Genomic DNA, 18,500 nt, shown 5'->3' on the forward strand with positions numbered 1-18,500 from the left:
TAAGACTCAAAATGAATAAATGAAAATTAGAAATTAGCATTAATATTTATTTAATTTTGCATATTTTTTCTTACAAAAAGAACGTATGAAACAAACAAGTGATTTGGAATTTAGGTTCACAACTTATCAAGAAGTAAGACACAATGAAAATTACCAGTATATCTTCAGCAGTGGTTAACATACATCAACCAATTTAGCATATTTCCAAAACAAGAATTGTGGGCGTTTTTTCACAATTTTTACATGTTCTAAAATAGTTGTCAGCTCTTGGAAATAGAAATTCTGTTCATTCCTGCTTCTGAGTATAGACCATTTCACAATGTGTAGTTTTTCCTCCCTCTCATGAGGAATTTTACTGGGACTTCTTCTTGAAACTACATCTCCCACATTTCAATTCCGTTAATCCTACTAATGTGGTATTTTTACGGGTCATCCATCTTCGTCTTTATCCTTAAATTTTCATTCAAGATATAAATATTGTATTCCATATAAAATCATCGTCTTTATTGCTGATCACATCACCCCCACTCACGACCGGATCAAGAAAGTGTGGGGCGTTACCCCCATACCCCATATACGCCTTCATGGCGTGGTGCTAAGTAGAGGGGAGCACTTTACTTTACTTTTTTAGTAATGAGGTGAGTTTTAGTGGTGAATTGTATCTTATGCAAATATGCTGTATAAAGAAACAAACTGTCGGAGTACTAAGTGCTTCACTTAGAAGTGAGAGAAGATGGAGAAATTCCCCTCCCCATCCATCCACATGAATCCATCTCGTTTCAAATCATCCTAGCGCTCCGGGAGTATACCGGAACGGCACCAGCTTCCTGCGAGCAGCTATTTCATCATTTGACTCTCGTTTCTTCCTTGTTCTTTTTTTTTTTTTTGCCGATAATACCAAAGTCGACATCTGCAGCCGTCGTTTCTCCGTCCGTTACATATAAGGAAAGCATTAGGCTGCGTGTCATCTCATTCTTGGCCTTGATTCTGCACAGAAGGAAGGAACATCTTGTCCCGAGGCAGCCTCTTGGAATAAACCTCTGGCCTGGTGCATCCTTTAGGTCATCCATCAAGAGTATTGCTGACGAACTGCATCGGATATTGAATTCTACATCTACACTGCTTACAGTAAGTACATTATTTCTCTTTATATTAGCAATGGGAAACATTGGCACACAAGCTTCTCTTATTTCAAATCAAATCATCCAAACACCCTTATTGATTGATTTGATTTTGATTTGATTTGATTTAGTTTATTTTACTTCGCGTTTTGTGCCTCTTGGCTAATTTGCGAAGATGGGGATGAGTGATGAAATGATGAAATTGATGAATGGACATTCACAAACAACCAAGCCCGACCGGGATTCGAACCCGGAACCCTTGGCGTCGCAGTGCGATGTGCTAACCACTCGGCCACAGGGTCGGGCCCTTATTGATTGATTGAGTTGGTGTTCTAAGTCCACTTTATGCACAGTAAGGCTAATCGGGAGTGGATCTACAGCTTAAAGTGAGATCCGAACCACTGTGCGCCTCCACCGGGAATCGAACCCAGGACCCCTTTATTACAAGGCGACGGCGGTACCACTGCGCCATCGGGGAGGCAAACACCGTTATTGGAACTGTATTGTGATTTCTCCACACTTGTATATAAACTCAATCGATATCTCCAAATTGTTAATGGTGATTGTTATTCAACAAACAAAACAACAAATGTAAAAGAAAATGGTGTACTTCAAAATACAGTTTGTTTGTTGTCAATGGCGCCCACAGAGGGGGACAGGGGAGTACTTCTCCCCCCCCCCCCCGAGATATCTGGAAAGACTTCATACAATTCAAATTTTGAAATTGTAGCGTGAAAACATGGACGAGAGGTGTCGTCAAAGATAGCAAATTAAGTATCCATGCAAATTAACCTATGGCAAATCTCTTAACTTGGGAAAGCATCACTCCACGTTGCCCCCACTCTTTAAGCAACGATGCCCCGCCCCTGAGAAAAATTCGTGCGGGCGGCCTTCTCTGTTGTACGACATAACAGATATAAATGCATTTAAAATTCCGCACAAGCAGGTCCAGGTTTAGGGTAGGCTTAGAAAAACTATAGGCCTGGCCTCAATGTCCAAAGTATCCTTCACTGGGGGAAAAAAGTCTGTTTTGGAAAGGATAATCCTTATGTATATTCCATAAATTGTCCTCCTCCGTGGCCGCGTGGTCTAAGGCGCTGTGCTTTGGACTCCGGCATGGGTTCTCGGCCTGTGTATAGGACCGGTGGCAACCCACCATCGTGAGGAAATTGGGGAGCTACGAGTGAGTAGCGTAACCCGGTCTGGGAAATCTCCTATAACGGCTGAGGGTTTAATTTCAATTTTCCTTTATTAAAGGCCAAGGTTCAGCCTGCGCCTGTTCAACCACTTAACCCCAATGGATACATATACATACTAAATACATTGAAGGACGGAGACCGAATTTCGGAAGCAGATCTAGGTAATTAACGTGCTTACGAGTTTGCTTGTAAACAATTTTTTCAGTGATTTTGTAAAATATACGTAAGAGACTTATTGGTTGAAGGTCGTTCAGGGACTTTATTACCTTTTTGTTTGGTATCGGAACAACACGTGCTGTTTTCCAGTTGGCCGGGTATTGTTCAGTTCGGAACGAGAAATTTACGATGTGCGTCAGGGGACGTAGAATGTGTGGTAATAATAGATTAATCATTTTTATGGATATCCCATCATTACCAGAGGCATTGGATGGTATTTCGTTTATCGCTTTCATTGTTTCGGTTTCGTTTATTTCTTGCAGGTGGAAAGTTTGAGCGATTTCGTTAAAAGTGTTACGATCAGTGGCGTGCCCAAGATTTTTCATAGGGAGGGGTTATGTACACATTTTCTGGTAGTCAGCCATCACTTCGCCATCTTTTCCTACCTTTGATGCTTTTTTTTTTAGGAATACTGGGCTAAAGGGGGGGGGGTTATAACCCCCACCAACCCCAATTAATCACGACACTGGTTACGATTAAAGAACTCTCTAGTTTTGTTAACGGCATCTGAAACGTGCTCACCCCATTACCGGTTGAAGAACTCCACACCTCTAGGTAGGATTGTGGGAGGGAGGGAGACTGGCAGTCAGGAGATAGGCCAAGGCCCTTCTAGGCCTGTCGAGCCTCGGATTATTATTATTATTACTATAGTTCTTAATTCCACCATAAACACAATATTTGGCAAACATGGTTATCAAGGGGTCCCGGGTTCGATACCCGGTGGAGGCACATAGTGGTTCGGATCCCACTTTAAACTGTAGGCCCAGTCCCGATTAGCCTCACTGTGCACTAGTGGACTTAAAATACCAACTAAATCAACAATCCTTAAGTTAATCGCAACGATGAGGATTCCCATCATGAATTGATCAAATAGATGAGGAAGAAATAGAAGGAAACACCAATGAGCCATCTATCATTCGAACCTAAGAGCCCTGGTTTCGCTTTCCAGTATGCTAATCACTCCCGCCACTTTTTCATCTAGATCCACTTGAATGGAATATTCTTGATCTATCTTTAAGTTGCATTAATAACTAGGCCCTGTTCTGCTTTCCAGCAACATTCGTAATGAAGACTTACTCTTCGGTCATCATTGAGAGGAGCAGAATGCTTCTTACGTTCTGTTTGTTGCTTGTCATGGTCGAAGGTTCCATGGCCGAGAATGCAGTGGAGCCAGAGTTATCGCAAATTGAACAGAATCCAGAGAGTGAGGTTATCCAGAGTGTTCTGAAGCAAGAATTTTGTCCATTTGTCAAAGTTGAAGTTCTTCTGGAGCAACTGAATAAGCACGTAAGTTAAAAAATACATATACACAGTAATCGAATGAAGAATCTCACTTTTGAATATTTAATTATGAGACTAATAATCCGTAGGTTGGGAGTTCGCATAAGAACCAAGTCTGTGTGACGTCCATACTTTACTCAAGATTTATGATTAAACTTTATTTTACCCAAAGCAAGGGGGAAAAATTGTTATAAACCTTATTTTAGCATGTCTTCAATGATCACTGCAGACAACGGCCATTCATTCATAAGTGTGAGAAATATTCTGAAATAGGCAAAATACTCCTAAGAATAAAAAAAGAAATGCCTTACTTGGGAGCAAATTTTAGCCAGTTAATTCTACTTACTGGTAATCGTGTCAGTTAAAGTCGATACAAATAATTATATCATAAACTTTTCGAATAGTGTATTTAATTTAACATTTTAAAATAATTATATGAATTCTAATAACAATGATTCTTTAATAACATACAACGCTTATTGGAAATTATACACGGTATAGTGGTCCTACCACTTATACCTATTCTAACATCACGTTTTGGGCCGGAACATCATCTCTCTTCTTCAGGCAAACAACTAATTTTTGTCAGTGGTGAGGATAGAACGTACCAAATACAGACCTGTGATATTTAAGAATTGATATAATTTTAAAAATGAACTCCTGAAAGGATTTTTAGTAAATTTGAAAATATGCACAGAATACGTATTAATACATTCAGCATCTATTGTTCTTATTTTAGGTGGAAATATTGCAACAAAACTCCATAAGATTAGATGTTAAAACTGAAAACACCGAGACAAGTGTCAACAAATTGGGTAAGTACATTGATTTTTTTTAAAAAAATTGACGATTAAAAAATTAATACGTTTATTTTGTTTATATTTATTTTGATACCAGAAATTGTTTGACGTCTCGGTTCATAACTGTTGCGTTGAATTTTCTTCTTTAAATGTATTTCTTTTTAAAAAAATGTCGTGTTCTGTACATATGTACAGGGTTATTACAAATGATCTTCCCGATTTCAGATGCTGTAAATCACGTTTAATAAAACTCAGAAACAGAAAGGTTATGTCAATTTAAAGAGTAGCTTTAGAAATTATCTTAGATTTATTAATGCATTGTAGTAAATTTGACCAACATCTACGTAAAGTTATGGCCTGATATGTAAATTAGTTTGATAAGTACGGGCCAAGAGCACAAAAGTATTGGGAAGCATAGTTCTATCTAGAGAATCGAATATATATCAGCAGCACGTAATATAATTGCTTATTGATGCTAGTCAAGTTATCAAAAGGAATGTTAATTAAATATAGTTGGCTGAAACTGAATGTAGAAGAAAAAATTATCTTTCAGATACCAAAATGGACATTTTACGAGAACATATTATTGAGACTATAGCTCTATCAAGGTGAGTATAATAGAGGATTATTAATTATAACATGGATATCAGAATTACTAATTAATCTAGAAGTAATACAAGCAACTAATTTAAAATTATATATAACGATAACCACAAAGAATTCAGTACAATGACTGTTTTAACTCCTATAATTATAATTGTCATTTTAAATTTAATGTTATAATTTTTATTTGCAAGAATCAAGAAAGTATATCTTTTGTTGTACATAAGAGATTAAATTATTAAAATGATGCTTAATTGTTTGCATTACTAACACCCAGACACTCTGCACTTATTCAACAAGGTCACAAAATCATCAACAGCAGCTAACAAATTTACAGTCAGACGTTTCCATCCTAGTCAAGACGTGTGATCAGTTGCGGAATGAACTCTCTGAAGTTAAAGGAAAGCTACGAGAAAATAAGGTAGGACTAAAAAACCTTACCAATATTAAATTACCTACTTAATAAGTTTTGCTTAAATTTTATTCTCGACACCAGTGTCGCCAACTTATATGAGCTTGTGAGGCTAGAGCCCACTCAATAATTTCCCTGTTTTTATTTCAAAGTAAAGTCCTTGCGCATAAGAAAGCAAATTGTTTCATTATAAATTTTTAGGAATTCTCAGAACTTAAGGCTCAGCTGGACTTTTGGCTGACACCAGCTGTTTTAAAATTTTTATCTCTTTTCGAAAAACAGCTATGATGTTCAAAAATTTGAAAAATTACATGTGCTTAGAATTCCTTGAAGAGCATTTATGCAAATCTTCATGTGGTTTGCTTCCGCTGTTTCCTAGATTTTCGCAATAGTTTCGTGGTTACGTAAGTCTACCAAACTATTGATAATATCTAGACTACAGCGCAAACAAATCACACGAAAATATACCTGAATGCTCTAGAAGGAATTCACATCACTCACAATCACATTACTCATCCTCATCTTCGCAATAGCCAAACGAGACAGAAAAGCCGTACACTAAATAACAAAAAGACAAAATATATGTATGATTTCTATTTCAAATCGAATGTGGAACTGCTGCAGAAAAAAGGTAAAGTGCATCTGTACATCATCAAAATTATAGGTGGGTTTCATGTGACGTCAGAATGCGCACAGCCGCCATGTTTGAGGCAAAGTTTACCACAATGCAACAGTTTGTGACGTAGGTGAAACACACCTATAGAAGATACCAATAGAAACAAAGTATAAAAATGGACTCTCAGAATGCTTAGACTATTAACGATATCTCTTGAACTAAAAAAATAGTTTTAAATTTATAAAGATGTGCAACGTCGTCATCTACTGCTATTAATAATACCTTGTATTTTTTCACTAACCAAAGAAAAATTGTAATATCGTTTCTAACTATTGCTTTCCTTGCAGGATGTAGTTGCATGTAATGTTAACGCTGAACAAGGGAGAGACTGTTGGAAACGTGCCTGCGTAACAGACGAGAACGGTATGATCAAAATCATTTCATTTTTGTAGGTGTGTGTTTATCTGATGACTTTGAGTCATTTTCGGGTAAAATTGTCAATTGCAATGATTCTCAAATTCCGAAGAGAATTCAGACTCTAAGAACCCAGGTTGCTTTATTCAGCAATTTATTGTTGCTTTTTTGTTACTCAAATAGATTGTTAGAAAAGATAATTACAAATAGTACATATTTGGGACTTTTCGATAATGTTTCAGTTTAAGTATAACTTGCTGGAAGTCCAACACCAGGTCTAGAAGAGAATTTATTTATTTATCTAGGGGAGATAGTTGCCTCCTTTTCCATCTCCTCATCCCGTCCACGTCGATGAATCACACATTTTGATTCATTTAGCATGAAATATATGTTGGATGTGGAGCAACTGCCCCCCATGCCCCCTTAATTGCCACCACTGATGATTAGATATTACAAACTGACTTAACAGTTTTAAAAGAATGAATATTGAGTCGGATGGTACTATTTTTCACAATCTAAATATTGCGATTGCAACTAAATTAACACAATATAAAGTTCTCACATTCGCTGGCTTATGCAAGGAGGGAGCTGATGGGGCTGCAGCGCCCTTCAAAATTTTGAGATGCATTTTTTTTTAATGAAAGCAGTTAAGAACTCAGGTGAAATGAAAGCGGTAAATATATAATCGCCTTAAAAATGACCCCCCCCCCCCCCCGATTACCATTTTTGTTTTTGAACGACTTTTAGAACGAGGATTAACAATTGTAATTACGAAATACTGTATTGTGTATCCTGTCCCCTCTAAAAAGAGGCTATTTAGTATGCACTTCTACAATTCCAGCCCCCTCCGAAAAAAATATATTGTGTTCACCAGTGTTCACACTGTATTGCAAATGTCACAGAGATTTTTCCCTAAACATTTCTCCCTACCACCACAAGTGTATCAAAATGAAATTTACTATGAAATTTTAATTTGTAAAAAACAGTTCCTTTTATGTTTTCTGCGGTAAATTATGAAATAGAATATTTTAGAACTACAGCAACTTAATGTATACAGGTACATCATGTATTGAGAATTTAAAATAATATTGTATATCACATGGAATTGTAAACTAAAAACATTGTAATCATTCTTACATACTAATTTGAAAAGACAATGTAAGGAATATAATCTCTTCACATTTAGTTACCCATAAATTAGGGCGTATTCCCGATGTTGATGATGAATAAAGTTTGTTACGAGAACATATAGACAGTCTCGGAGGAAATCAAATATTGAGTTAAGAATGGATAATCAGGTGTGGTTATCATGATATGAATATTTCCGTGCTCAAAATCATTTATACCCTATGAACCTCTCTAGTTGTTCTACGTCTGGTTTAGATTACTTTATGATAAATACAATCATAATATAGGTTTGTTATAAGGAATTTGAATTCCAGGCTTCCCTCAAAGGAATCCTCCAGAGGACTGCTGGGATTGGTTGCAGCGTGGGAACTCGACGAGCGGCATCTACGAAATTTATCCACTCTATTACTGCAGGCAGAAAAGAATTCAAGTATGGATATGTAAATATAATATTAGATGTAATCGGTTGTATGCAATAGGAGCCTCAACATAAAGTATAGGTTTAAATGATGTATGATCCATCCAGACGATTGCTTGAATATATTAAATACCAATATAAGGAAATAGCATAAATTAAATAATTATATTTTTTTCTGTTCAGTCACCAAAAACGAAGGTATACTGAGCATATTTTATCCAGTTCTGAAGAAGAACCATACATCCATATGTTTTCTTCCTTTTGGTTTTTTTGTTGTAAAAATTTGCTTTTGATGCGCTGATGGGACTGCAAATATCAATAGTACATAAGTTGATTTACAAGAACACCAACCTGATTGCCAATTTCATTTCGTGTGTTTCAGGTATATTGTGATATGGAGACTGATGGAGGTGGTTGGACAGTTTTTCAGCGAAGAGCAGATTTTCCTGATTCCAGGGAAGACTTCTACAGAAACTGGATCGATTACAAGTGGGGTTTCGGAGATCTACAAAAGGAATTTTGGCTAGGTACATAAAATACCATAAATATGTCCTGCATACATTTAGGTTATAAGATGGAAGAACACAATTGTGATTGACTTCTCTTCTTGCTCTCTCATCTGATACTTTATCACTTCCTTTGTTGCCACAGAAAACGTCACACTTATCCAGTAACGTAGCTAAAATTTACTAGCAGCAAGATAACCTTTTAAAAAACACAGTTTTCAGTTATTTCAGATTGAAATATAAAAATTATGTTTTATGCACCAAAGCACGCACACACATTTATTTATCTGTGTCTAACTTGATTAGTAATTTTAACTAAATATTATTCATTTCCTTTATTTTATCCATCAACTAATCTCCCTTAAAGTTCAGTTTTACTGAATGCATATACAGCCATTAATAAGTTAGCAAAGCAATTAAAAATAAAATTAATTTATGTAAAAGGTAAAGGTAAAAGTTCCTCTGCGCATGTGCACACATGTCATGAGGGCATATGGGGTGATGTGGAGGTATAGAGCACCACATTTTTTTTCTCGGCCATATTTGGGATGATGTGATCGGCCTTTACCCCCCAGGTACTCATTTACAAATGAGGCTGGGTGGACCTCAGAACCGGGCAGAGACAGGGAAATGACTGGAAAAATTCCTGGTCCAGATAACCTGTCGCGGGATCCGAACCCGGGTCTTCCATATGGTAGCCAGATGCTCTATTCAATTTTCTATTAATTTGTTCAAAAATTCTGAAAATCATTTGCATAATTTTAAAAAAATTCCATGGGGATCAACCCCTCCTCCCAGTTATTCGCTTGTGATAAACGTCACCTGAACAGAACATCTGGCACTTCTTTGCAGAAGAAAATGAAGATGTAAAAAGGTGTAAATTAACGAAACACCAGGCGAGCCTATAAGGGGGCCTCAGTTTCTGCAACTATTGGCCTAATATGCACCAACTATGATCCGAACAACACATTCAACCATTAAAATTGACCTCAAACGTCATTGTTGCACAAGCTTGTGCAGACATGTGAATATTAATGACAATTTTTGTCAGCATGGGGTCTTAATTGGTGGACATTATTAATTGTCTATCCTTTTCTATATATTATAGTAGTACTACCTTTCAAGAAAATGCCTCTTCTCTCATCTTCAGGGAAATAAAATTTATTTGGGCGCATGGTGGGGATAGAACCAGCGATTTTACCCGGTTCCACTGCAGTTTCATTCTGAACTCCTCATCCCCAAAATTACCAGAAAAAGTAATCTTCCTCTAATCTGTTAAATCAATTTTTCGCCTGGTTCTATTTAGCAGAGATACTTGACACTATCTTGAATATGTGAAAATGCTCAGCCATGCCAGGAAAGCATCAAGCGGAATTGTTTTCTATGCATGTTCTAAGCTAACCAAATCAATAAAAAAACCACATACATACCACAGGCTAGATTATTCTTATTTTTGCCATATTCCACCTACACTATTTTCCCTACAATACGGAACATTTGAAATAGTGAATCTAATGTTATATTTAAAATTCACATGTTCATGAACATTTATAAGCAGTAGCTATTTCATGAATTTTTATGGATGTGTAAGTACATAATGTATGGTGTAGGAGTCAGTATTATACTTTTCCATTCCAGGATATGAGAGACAACATGAGTCATAAGCTCATAACACTTCATGCCTACGCCACTACCAACAGTTAAAACAGCAGCGACATCAATCATATAACATTTTAGAATTCCCGATTCAGTTATAAAATGAACTTTCAATACTTGAAGGAGCTCACGACATTAATTTTCTTGCATGAGTTATCTTTTCCCTTCTTCAGGAAAAACTTATGTAAAGAAGTGAAACTTTGAGATCAAAGATACGGGACAGGAATAAATGAAATTTATTACTGCCTCGTTGAAAAGTTGGTTTGTGGTATATTAGATATGACTTGCCTTGAACAATCGTTCTAGAGATCTTTGCTATTATCGTTAATAACAATTTGTAAAGTACACAATGCATTTGTTGTTTATCATACACTATAGTCGCGAGAGGATAGATAAGTTGGTAAGGTCCATAAATGACTGTTTTTAGCTATGTTTGCCCAAAATGTAAGAATGTCGAAAGTTAGATCATCCTCATGGTCGTGATTAGCCAAAAGTGGAAGCAAAGCAAAGTAAAACAACCTACTTCAATGAATGAAAAAGAAAGCACAATGCATTGAATCCCAACAGAAATAAGGTGGAAAACAGCATGCACGTATTTTAATCTTTCTACTGTATTGATTACATTAATATTTTTTTAATTTACCATACAATAAATATACATAAAATTATTGACATAATTTTCCAGGCTTAGATTATTTGTCCATGATAACGAATTCTAAGAGCTCTTCTCTTCGCATCGACCTCCAAGACTTTGATGGAAATAAGCGATATGCTTTCTACAGGCAATTCTACATACGAGGAGAAGACGATAAGTACAGACTGAAGTTGAGTGGTTACACAGGAGACGCAGGTAATACAATAGTATATCATATTAAAGTGCTCGTCAAATCTCCTGCATATGGCGATAGCAAATAGCAGCGCACTGCAGCGGTGCCATGTCGAAATCTCACACGGAAAAGAGACAGCGTGGTTGAGCGAAACGCCTTGTCACGGAAATAGGCAACGCCGCACGTCTGTGATTCGCTGGTACTGTTCAGTCTTCCAAGGCCATATGCAGGAGATTTGACGCGCACTTTAGCATCATAAGGCAATATCTTAAAAATAATTTTAAAATATCTTCTCTTTGATACGTTTGTTTTCGGGTTTCTAGTTTGTATCAAAACTAGCAGTAAACAAAAAAGTACAATTTCCTTGATGAACGGTAACAATTTATTATCGTTATTCCATTTTATGAGCCGATTTCAAATCTGGTTTTCTGGATTATCCTTTTGGGCAGAGTTTTCAAGCAGTTCATACAATTAACAATAGTGATTTTTTGTAACCCTTTCAATGTTGATGTAATCTGCTATTTGTCGTGAGGTATCCATTTCTAGAGACATTCTGGAATCTAATTTGGGATCAACGCCAAAAAGAAACATGAGAATCACCTAAAATGAATATTGAAACTCCTGTTAAACAGCATTATCATACTTTATTTTTTCAAATATTCAGATGAGAAATTTCCTGTTACTGTATTAAAATTTCTTTGCACAAGATTCTTACCACAGTTTATTAATTATGAAATCTACTGTGGAAATATTTTGTGTCAGATGACCTTTTCTGTGTTCTCATTAATTTTTCATACTCTCTCAGGTGATGCAATGAGTGGAGCGAACAACGCGCTATTTACTACTAAGGATGAAGATAATGACGCTAATGATAAAAACTGTGCTGTGGTATATACAGGAGCTTGGTGGTACACTTCCTGTCACAGTGTAAGTTTCACTGGGATCAAACATTCCAGTTTTGCATATTTGTATTCATACACAAGTCCAGTAGATTCTAAAATTTGCCACATTATACTTTAGTGAGAAGTAGAAACAGGTGTTCAAATTATATATTCATAACTGATTGCTATATCGGTGGCAGGTACATATGAATCATAAATCCCATCTATGGACTATATAGTGAAATTTGGATTATACAGTATGGCCGGAAAAGAAGTATACCGAAAGTTGGCAACATTGTACACAGTCGGTAACAGCGGAGACGCAGGGAAGCAAAGAAGTATACTGAAATACATACTGTTTTATTTATTTGTTAGGTATTAATTAACTAGTAATGAACATAAAACCAGATATAGGCAAGGATATTTTCATCTTCGTACTCAGTGGTCAATGTACGGGAACAGACGCCGTACATTCTTGTCCACATCTCATAACAGATGACACACCTGCATAGGATATGACACATGGACAAGTGTATTTTTTTTTACCCTTTATTAATGAATCTGGTGGATTTATCTTTTTACGTAGCCTTATAAAGCTCTTCTACAGAGTAATTTCCTCAGAATAAGACTAATTCATTCTACACACTGTAATGAAGTTGTAAGTGAGACGTATTTATATTTTCCGTAATATTGAATTTGAATTTAAAATTTTGGGTGCGACAGCACTTAGGCTATTTTGCACCCGTCTCGTTATACGGGGTCCAGACCCTTACCATAACTAAAATAACATCACTGTAAAGTCGCATAACTAAAATCTTAAAATATTCTGACTTAGGAAAACCTGAGACTGTAAAGGGGCACATCAGGACAAAAACACAGGCCAACACACAGTCCTACAGAAGATTATACTGGCCGTAGGTCCAGTCGCCAGAGCCTCGTGAGTCTGCAAAATGCAGTCCAGGCTGTACTACGTGGAAGTGCGTTGACTTTTGGGCACCTTACCAGAAGGTCGGCCCTTACACCCCTCCATAATATTTTTCCATTAAAATTTAGAACTGTTCAAAATCGAAAATCCATACCAAATTTATATCTGAAAATTACTTTTGCATTGTGTTAGAATTCTGTCAATCTCTCTCCTCTTTGCGTCATGTCCATACAATTATTTTAAACTAGAACAATGACCTCAGACAATCTTAAAATAGTATTGTTTTATAATAAAATAGTGTTGTCTTCGTTTCCTGATATCACCACCCTCGTTTTCTTTGAGGAAAACTTCCGGGAGGAATCGAGGCTGATGTGACCGCGCAGTGGAGAGTACATAGAGTCATCTGTGTCTCGAGGATGTTCATTGAAAATTAAGAAGTTAATATTACTACCAGCATTCTTCAAGGAAAACAGATAAATAGATATATTAACATGGCTTTTATTAAACGTCTTGTGAAAACAAATTGCAAAATATACTAATGGTAACAGAAATCCTTTGGAACTCTTCTCTAGTTCCATTAAACACACAGGTTAACTTAAATTCACAGACTAACTCTACTGTTTTACAAATTGATCTAACGAACTCTACCTTTACATTAATGGCCTTAGTACGCGCAGTGTATCTGATCGGCGTGCTATATAACCAGAACTTGAGTGTCTGAGCCACAGATTAGAAGGTCTGAGCCATAGACATAGCTACTACTACAAGATGTTACAGCTGCGGGTTAAAAATGGTTGACAGTATGGCGGCACTGGAAGGTCGTTTCGTTGCGACCACCGACTTACGCTGTAACCGACTGCAGCACCGTCGGGAAAAAAACAGAAGACGAACGCTATGCGCAAGAACTCGCAGATTGCTCGAAATGACAAAACACTATCGTGTGCCGTACCATTCGCTTCTCGAATGGTTCCTTCCTGGTCGCTCTGGAACTACAGCGCCTTGAATAACGTAGTGTGGAAAACGGCACAGTTCTGCGCGCTCTGGCTGGTTTCTCTCGAAAATGATCCGCTAGAGGCGCTGGTGTTGAACCCGGTGCTTGGTATTCGACTGCTTATAATGGACGTAAATGGAGTTTTCGCTGCAACGTCTGATTCTTTTACATGAAGCATTTCTATGAATGTGATAATTGCTATGATATTTGGTACAGTGGTCGCGAAGATATTAACGAACATTCTAGACAGTCGACCACGTCCTGTTATCGTCACACTTTCGTTAATAATACGGGAGAAAAATACGCGTGGAATGCTCTTGGCAACTAAATTTTTGTGTATGAATTAAGTTCATTATTATTATCATCATCATAATTTCTTTTAAAGACATACACACTGAAGCATTTGTATTTTGGATATTTACTGTCTCTTTTCTTCCGCTTTAAACTAATCACGGCGATGATGATAATGATGATTCCATGAAACGACAAGGGGAATCCCACAAAACTTTCATAGTGCCATCGACATGAGTGTAAGGAAACTTTCAAACCAATGGGACAAGCGACACGGGATGTTCACACTGTCACACTAGTGACACACACTTCCAGACTGTAAAATAACATTCATTGCACATGAGGGTCCAAACAGCAAACGACACGTTCATATGGCGTATTCGCGTGCTACTTGTTACTTCGGTCGGAAAGCTCCTTAAAGGAAGGGTGCTCAGACCGAAGCGACGCGCTACAGGGGGAGTTCCCAACTAAGTAACAAGCGACATGGTGCCTTCAGTCTATTGACAAGCGTTCGCTGCTAATTGTGCGAACAACAGATAGGCGACACGAAAAACCGCACATTACAACAACAGATCTAGGCGACACGATAAGTCACACGTGTCGCTTTGTCGCTTGTGCGTCGCTCAAACTGGGCCATTTCCTCAATAGCTTGCAACATGTTGCCGTGGTTTGTTGTTCGCGCATGGGCGATGCAATGAGTGTCTTGCTTTAGGGAGATTGCGCACCAAAGCGGCACGCGACACTTATCGCTTGAGGATTTCATCAACCGAACGCTGGCCTGTGCTTCCCGTCATGCCGCTACGATGTGAAATGTTGCTCTTCATTGGCTCGTTTCCAAGCAACATGTGTCGCTTAGGTGTGAAAGTTGCCTTGGACCGAAGGACCCGTGTCGCTTTAGTGTGAAATCCTCGTATCGTTTGTCGCGTGTCGCTTTGCTGTAAAATCTCCTTGAGGAAACGGTGCAGTCAGAGCTTGTGTCCCTACGGTTCGAAAGGCTGCATTGATTACGGACTGCTCGCTTCCAAGCGACACTTGTGGTTTGTCGCCTCGGTATGAAATATCTCTCAGGATACTATTTATATTCTAATAACATAGAAAAATAAAAGTCTAGTACACAATCCAACACCTGACGTCCGGAATCACTTTGCGATGTTTCTTCTTGTGTTACGCATGCTATTTATTTATTTATTTTATTTTACTTTTCTTTCCAAATTAATGTCATTTCGTGACTGCAAATCACTCCACAAATATAACTGTTTCCATCGATTCACGTACCGCCTTTCAAGACAAACAAATCTACAAAAATATATTCCAAAAACTAACAAAGCCGCATTACTTTCATAAGAAAAATAGCACCGAGATTGATCGCATTGCCATCTATGTTTCTCATCCGTCTGGGGAACCAGTTTCTTGGGTCGTTTTCCTCACTACGTTATTCAAGGCGCTGTACTTGAACACTCTAGGTCGCATTGCGCAGCACCAATCAGATCAAGACTGACGTCATATCTACTTCTTATTTTTAACCGTAGAGTTCGCTAGTGAACACAAGTATTTTAACACCACTTAATAAAACATGGAGTGGTCTTACTGATATGATATAATTCCAGTGGTCTTGGTCTGGAATTTGATTCCCGTGCTTGTTGGTTACAAGGACTTGACTTAATTCATTTAGTTCCTACATGAACATAGGCATCCACGAAGCATCTCCACCTCAATCTGTTGCATGCGTTGTTCTTAATTTCTCTCCAACTTTTCCCCTGTTGTCTTCCTTCCTCTTCTGTCTCTCCATGAGTTTTTGGGTCTTCTCATTTTTTCTAGGGGCTTGATGATTCCAATCAAGTGCTTGTTTCTCGATTGGTTACAAGGCAATAACGTTAACTGTTGGGCACAAAGCGAGAATATTTTAAGTCAAATGTTTCCCTTGTTTGTGACAGTTTCGCTTGAGGAAATGAATTCTTAATGATTGATTGATTTGAGTTTTTAAGTCCACTTTATGCACAGAAGGCTAATCGGGACTGGGCTACAGTTTAAAATGGAATCCGAACTGCTATGTGCCGAAATTAATTCTTAAGCGTATCCCTTACTGTATTTTAGATTGAGTCTCCTGAGTCTGGACTCTCAGCCAGTGTCCTTGTCGGTGTGTGTTTCAGATTGTAATTTCATTCATTTCGTCTTATCACCATTTTGTGAGTAGAGAAAAGTGGAAGAAAAACGAAGTAAAATAAAACAATCAATCAATTATTCTTATTAATACAAATAACATATAAGTACTTCATACTAATGCTATCAATCACCTTATCAAAGGGTTCTGCGCTTGCGCCTCTGGTGGAGGTACAGTGGGATCCATAAGTATTGCTCGGCAAATTGTCCATGACTATTTTCGTTGGTTTTTATCTTCATCCTACATATTTCTAAGGACTGTATTTTTACGTACAATGCTTCAGAGGTTGTAAGCAGATTGCTTGGTGTTTTGTGTCGGTTCTTGAAGCTCGCATTGCATAAAACAAAGGGGGCAAACGTAGTGATGGAAGATTTGCATTTTACAGTTTGTCTTGATGTAAACACACACACACATGTACAGTAGCAGCGATTGGGTGCCAAAACTGGGGGAGGGGCAAGGACAATTTACTTTCTCTTGATAGACAAGGTATAGCATTAAGATGTTAGAGTGCAGGGGCAAAAACTGGCAAAAAGGTGGAGGGGGTGGGCCAACGGTCCCCCTAATCGCCGACACTGCACATGTATATATTTAGGTTTTTTTAATATATTGGAAAATATGCACATTATATTTCCAGTATTGGATGTTATATGTTAATAGCATATTCTGTGTACCTTCCAGAGCAGTATCTGTAAGTAACGTTCGTGAAATGTGTTGTAATCTCTTTGCTCTTTCAGTCAAACCTGAATGGGAGGTACCTGATGGGAAACCACACCACGTATGCAGATGGAGTCAACTGGAAACAATGGTTAGGCTATCACTATTCTCTGAAGATGACGGAAATGAAAACACGGCCTGTCGTGTAGTGGCAAGGCTCTCAGCTGTTTCGGCTCCTCGGAAAGAATGTAGAACTTCTGTAATCTTTATGACAGCAAGAAAACCTTGAGTGCAATATAATTGAAAGATAAAGCAGTGGCGTATTAGAGATTGTACTTCCGGGAATGCTGGAGTCCACGTACCCAAACAAAACCTCCCCGATGGCAGAGTTATAATGCCTGCCTGGTAATCAAGGGGTCTCTGATTCGATACGCGCTGGAGGCCCATAGCGGTTTGGATCCCACATTGAATCACTTTTCTTTGCATAAAGTGGACTTAAGAAAAACTGAAATGTACCCCAGGATTCTATTTCAGTTGTTCGCGTTGAATATGCTTACTAATGTTAAACTCTGAGTCCAGTGTATAAATAATGTCTCAGTCAAAAGCTAATAATTTATATTCTTGGGGGGAAAAAAACCTCCCCGGTAATCCCCTTTAAATACGCCACGTCGATAAAATCTTTGTAGTTCAATATTTTTGAATAGATTCGAGGTGATTTGAATGTTTTGTTTTGTAAAACACTCATTATAAATAATAAAAGAAGAAGTAATACATGCATGTATCTGTGTATTGTATTGTTATTGTCATCATATGACATTTCTCTCAAATCCAAATATGCAATTTATGATAATAAAAATAAAACGATATTGCAGGAAGGATATTACAGGTGATTACAAAGAAAAAAACATTTTCAATACATGCAATAATGTTTGAGAAGAACGTTACATTAAGTATAAAAAAACAAGATAAAATAGATAAATGAAGTAATAAAGAGAGAGAGTGGAGAGCATTTCAAATAGAACAACATTGTAAAATGAAGTTTTCCACTTTAGTTTTTATAACATATTGTTTAGTAATTTATTATCAGAATGTTCGTTCTTATTCTGCGGGCAAGATAACATCAAAACGAAATATTATGTCATTACTGACATAATACCTGTATGGAAATACCACACAAGTCTTTTGACCTTAACTGATTTTCAAAGTGCCTCTGCATTCACTATTATGTCAGCAACTACTCGCTATCATGTATTGTACAGTAACTGTTTTTAATCAATAAGGATAAACTTGAGGAAATGGCTGCATTGAGAGCGAATGGAGCAAGAATCGTTAAGTCCATGGTTTTACAAAATGACAATAGTATTAATTTAAGAGGACTCCAATACTTTCACTAATCTTCT

At 37.4% G+C, this 18,500-nt stretch overlaps 1 protein-coding gene across 1 annotated transcript; it reads left to right on the forward strand.

Annotated features, from left to right (window-relative positions):
- Positions 1 to 924: 924 nt before the first annotated feature.
- Positions 925 to 17,877, forward strand: LOC145990366 (techylectin-5B-like). Its single transcript, XM_083126059.1, has 11 exons — positions 925 to 1,128; positions 3,591 to 3,823; positions 4,557 to 4,632; positions 5,171 to 5,225; positions 5,521 to 5,641; positions 6,596 to 6,671; positions 8,105 to 8,220; positions 8,591 to 8,735; positions 11,056 to 11,220; positions 12,003 to 12,124; positions 17,181 to 17,877. Exons 2-11 carry the CDS (start codon positions 3,602 to 3,604, stop codon positions 17,307 to 17,309), a joined length of 1,227 nt encoding a protein of 408 aa, XP_082982185.1. The 5' UTR covers positions 925 to 1,128; positions 3,591 to 3,601; the 3' UTR covers positions 17,310 to 17,877.
- The last annotated feature ends 623 nt before the right edge of the window (positions 17,878 to 18,500 follow it).

Source organism: Lepisma saccharinum, chromosome 7, assembly GCF_977018435.1.
Source record: "Lepisma saccharinum chromosome 7, izLepSacc3.1, whole genome shotgun sequence".
Taxonomy (NCBI): domain Eukaryota; kingdom Metazoa; phylum Arthropoda; class Insecta; order Zygentoma; family Lepismatidae; genus Lepisma; species Lepisma saccharinum.

What these genes read in the sequence shown, in the direction of transcription:
- LOC145990366 (XM_083126059.1), top strand. Translation starts at nt 3,602, where the DNA reads ATGAAGACTTACTCTTCGGTCATCATTGAGAGGAGCAGAATGCTTCTT. An exon ending in GAGACTATAGCTCTATCAAG is followed by an intron (nt 5,226 to 5,520) that starts GTGAGTATAATA and finishes TTATTCAACAAG; the next exon opens with GTCACAAAATCATCAACAGC. An exon ending in GGTACACTTCCTGTCACAGT is followed by an intron (nt 12,125 to 17,180) that starts GTAAGTTTCACT and finishes TTGCTCTTTCAG; the next exon opens with TCAAACCTGAATGGGAGGTA.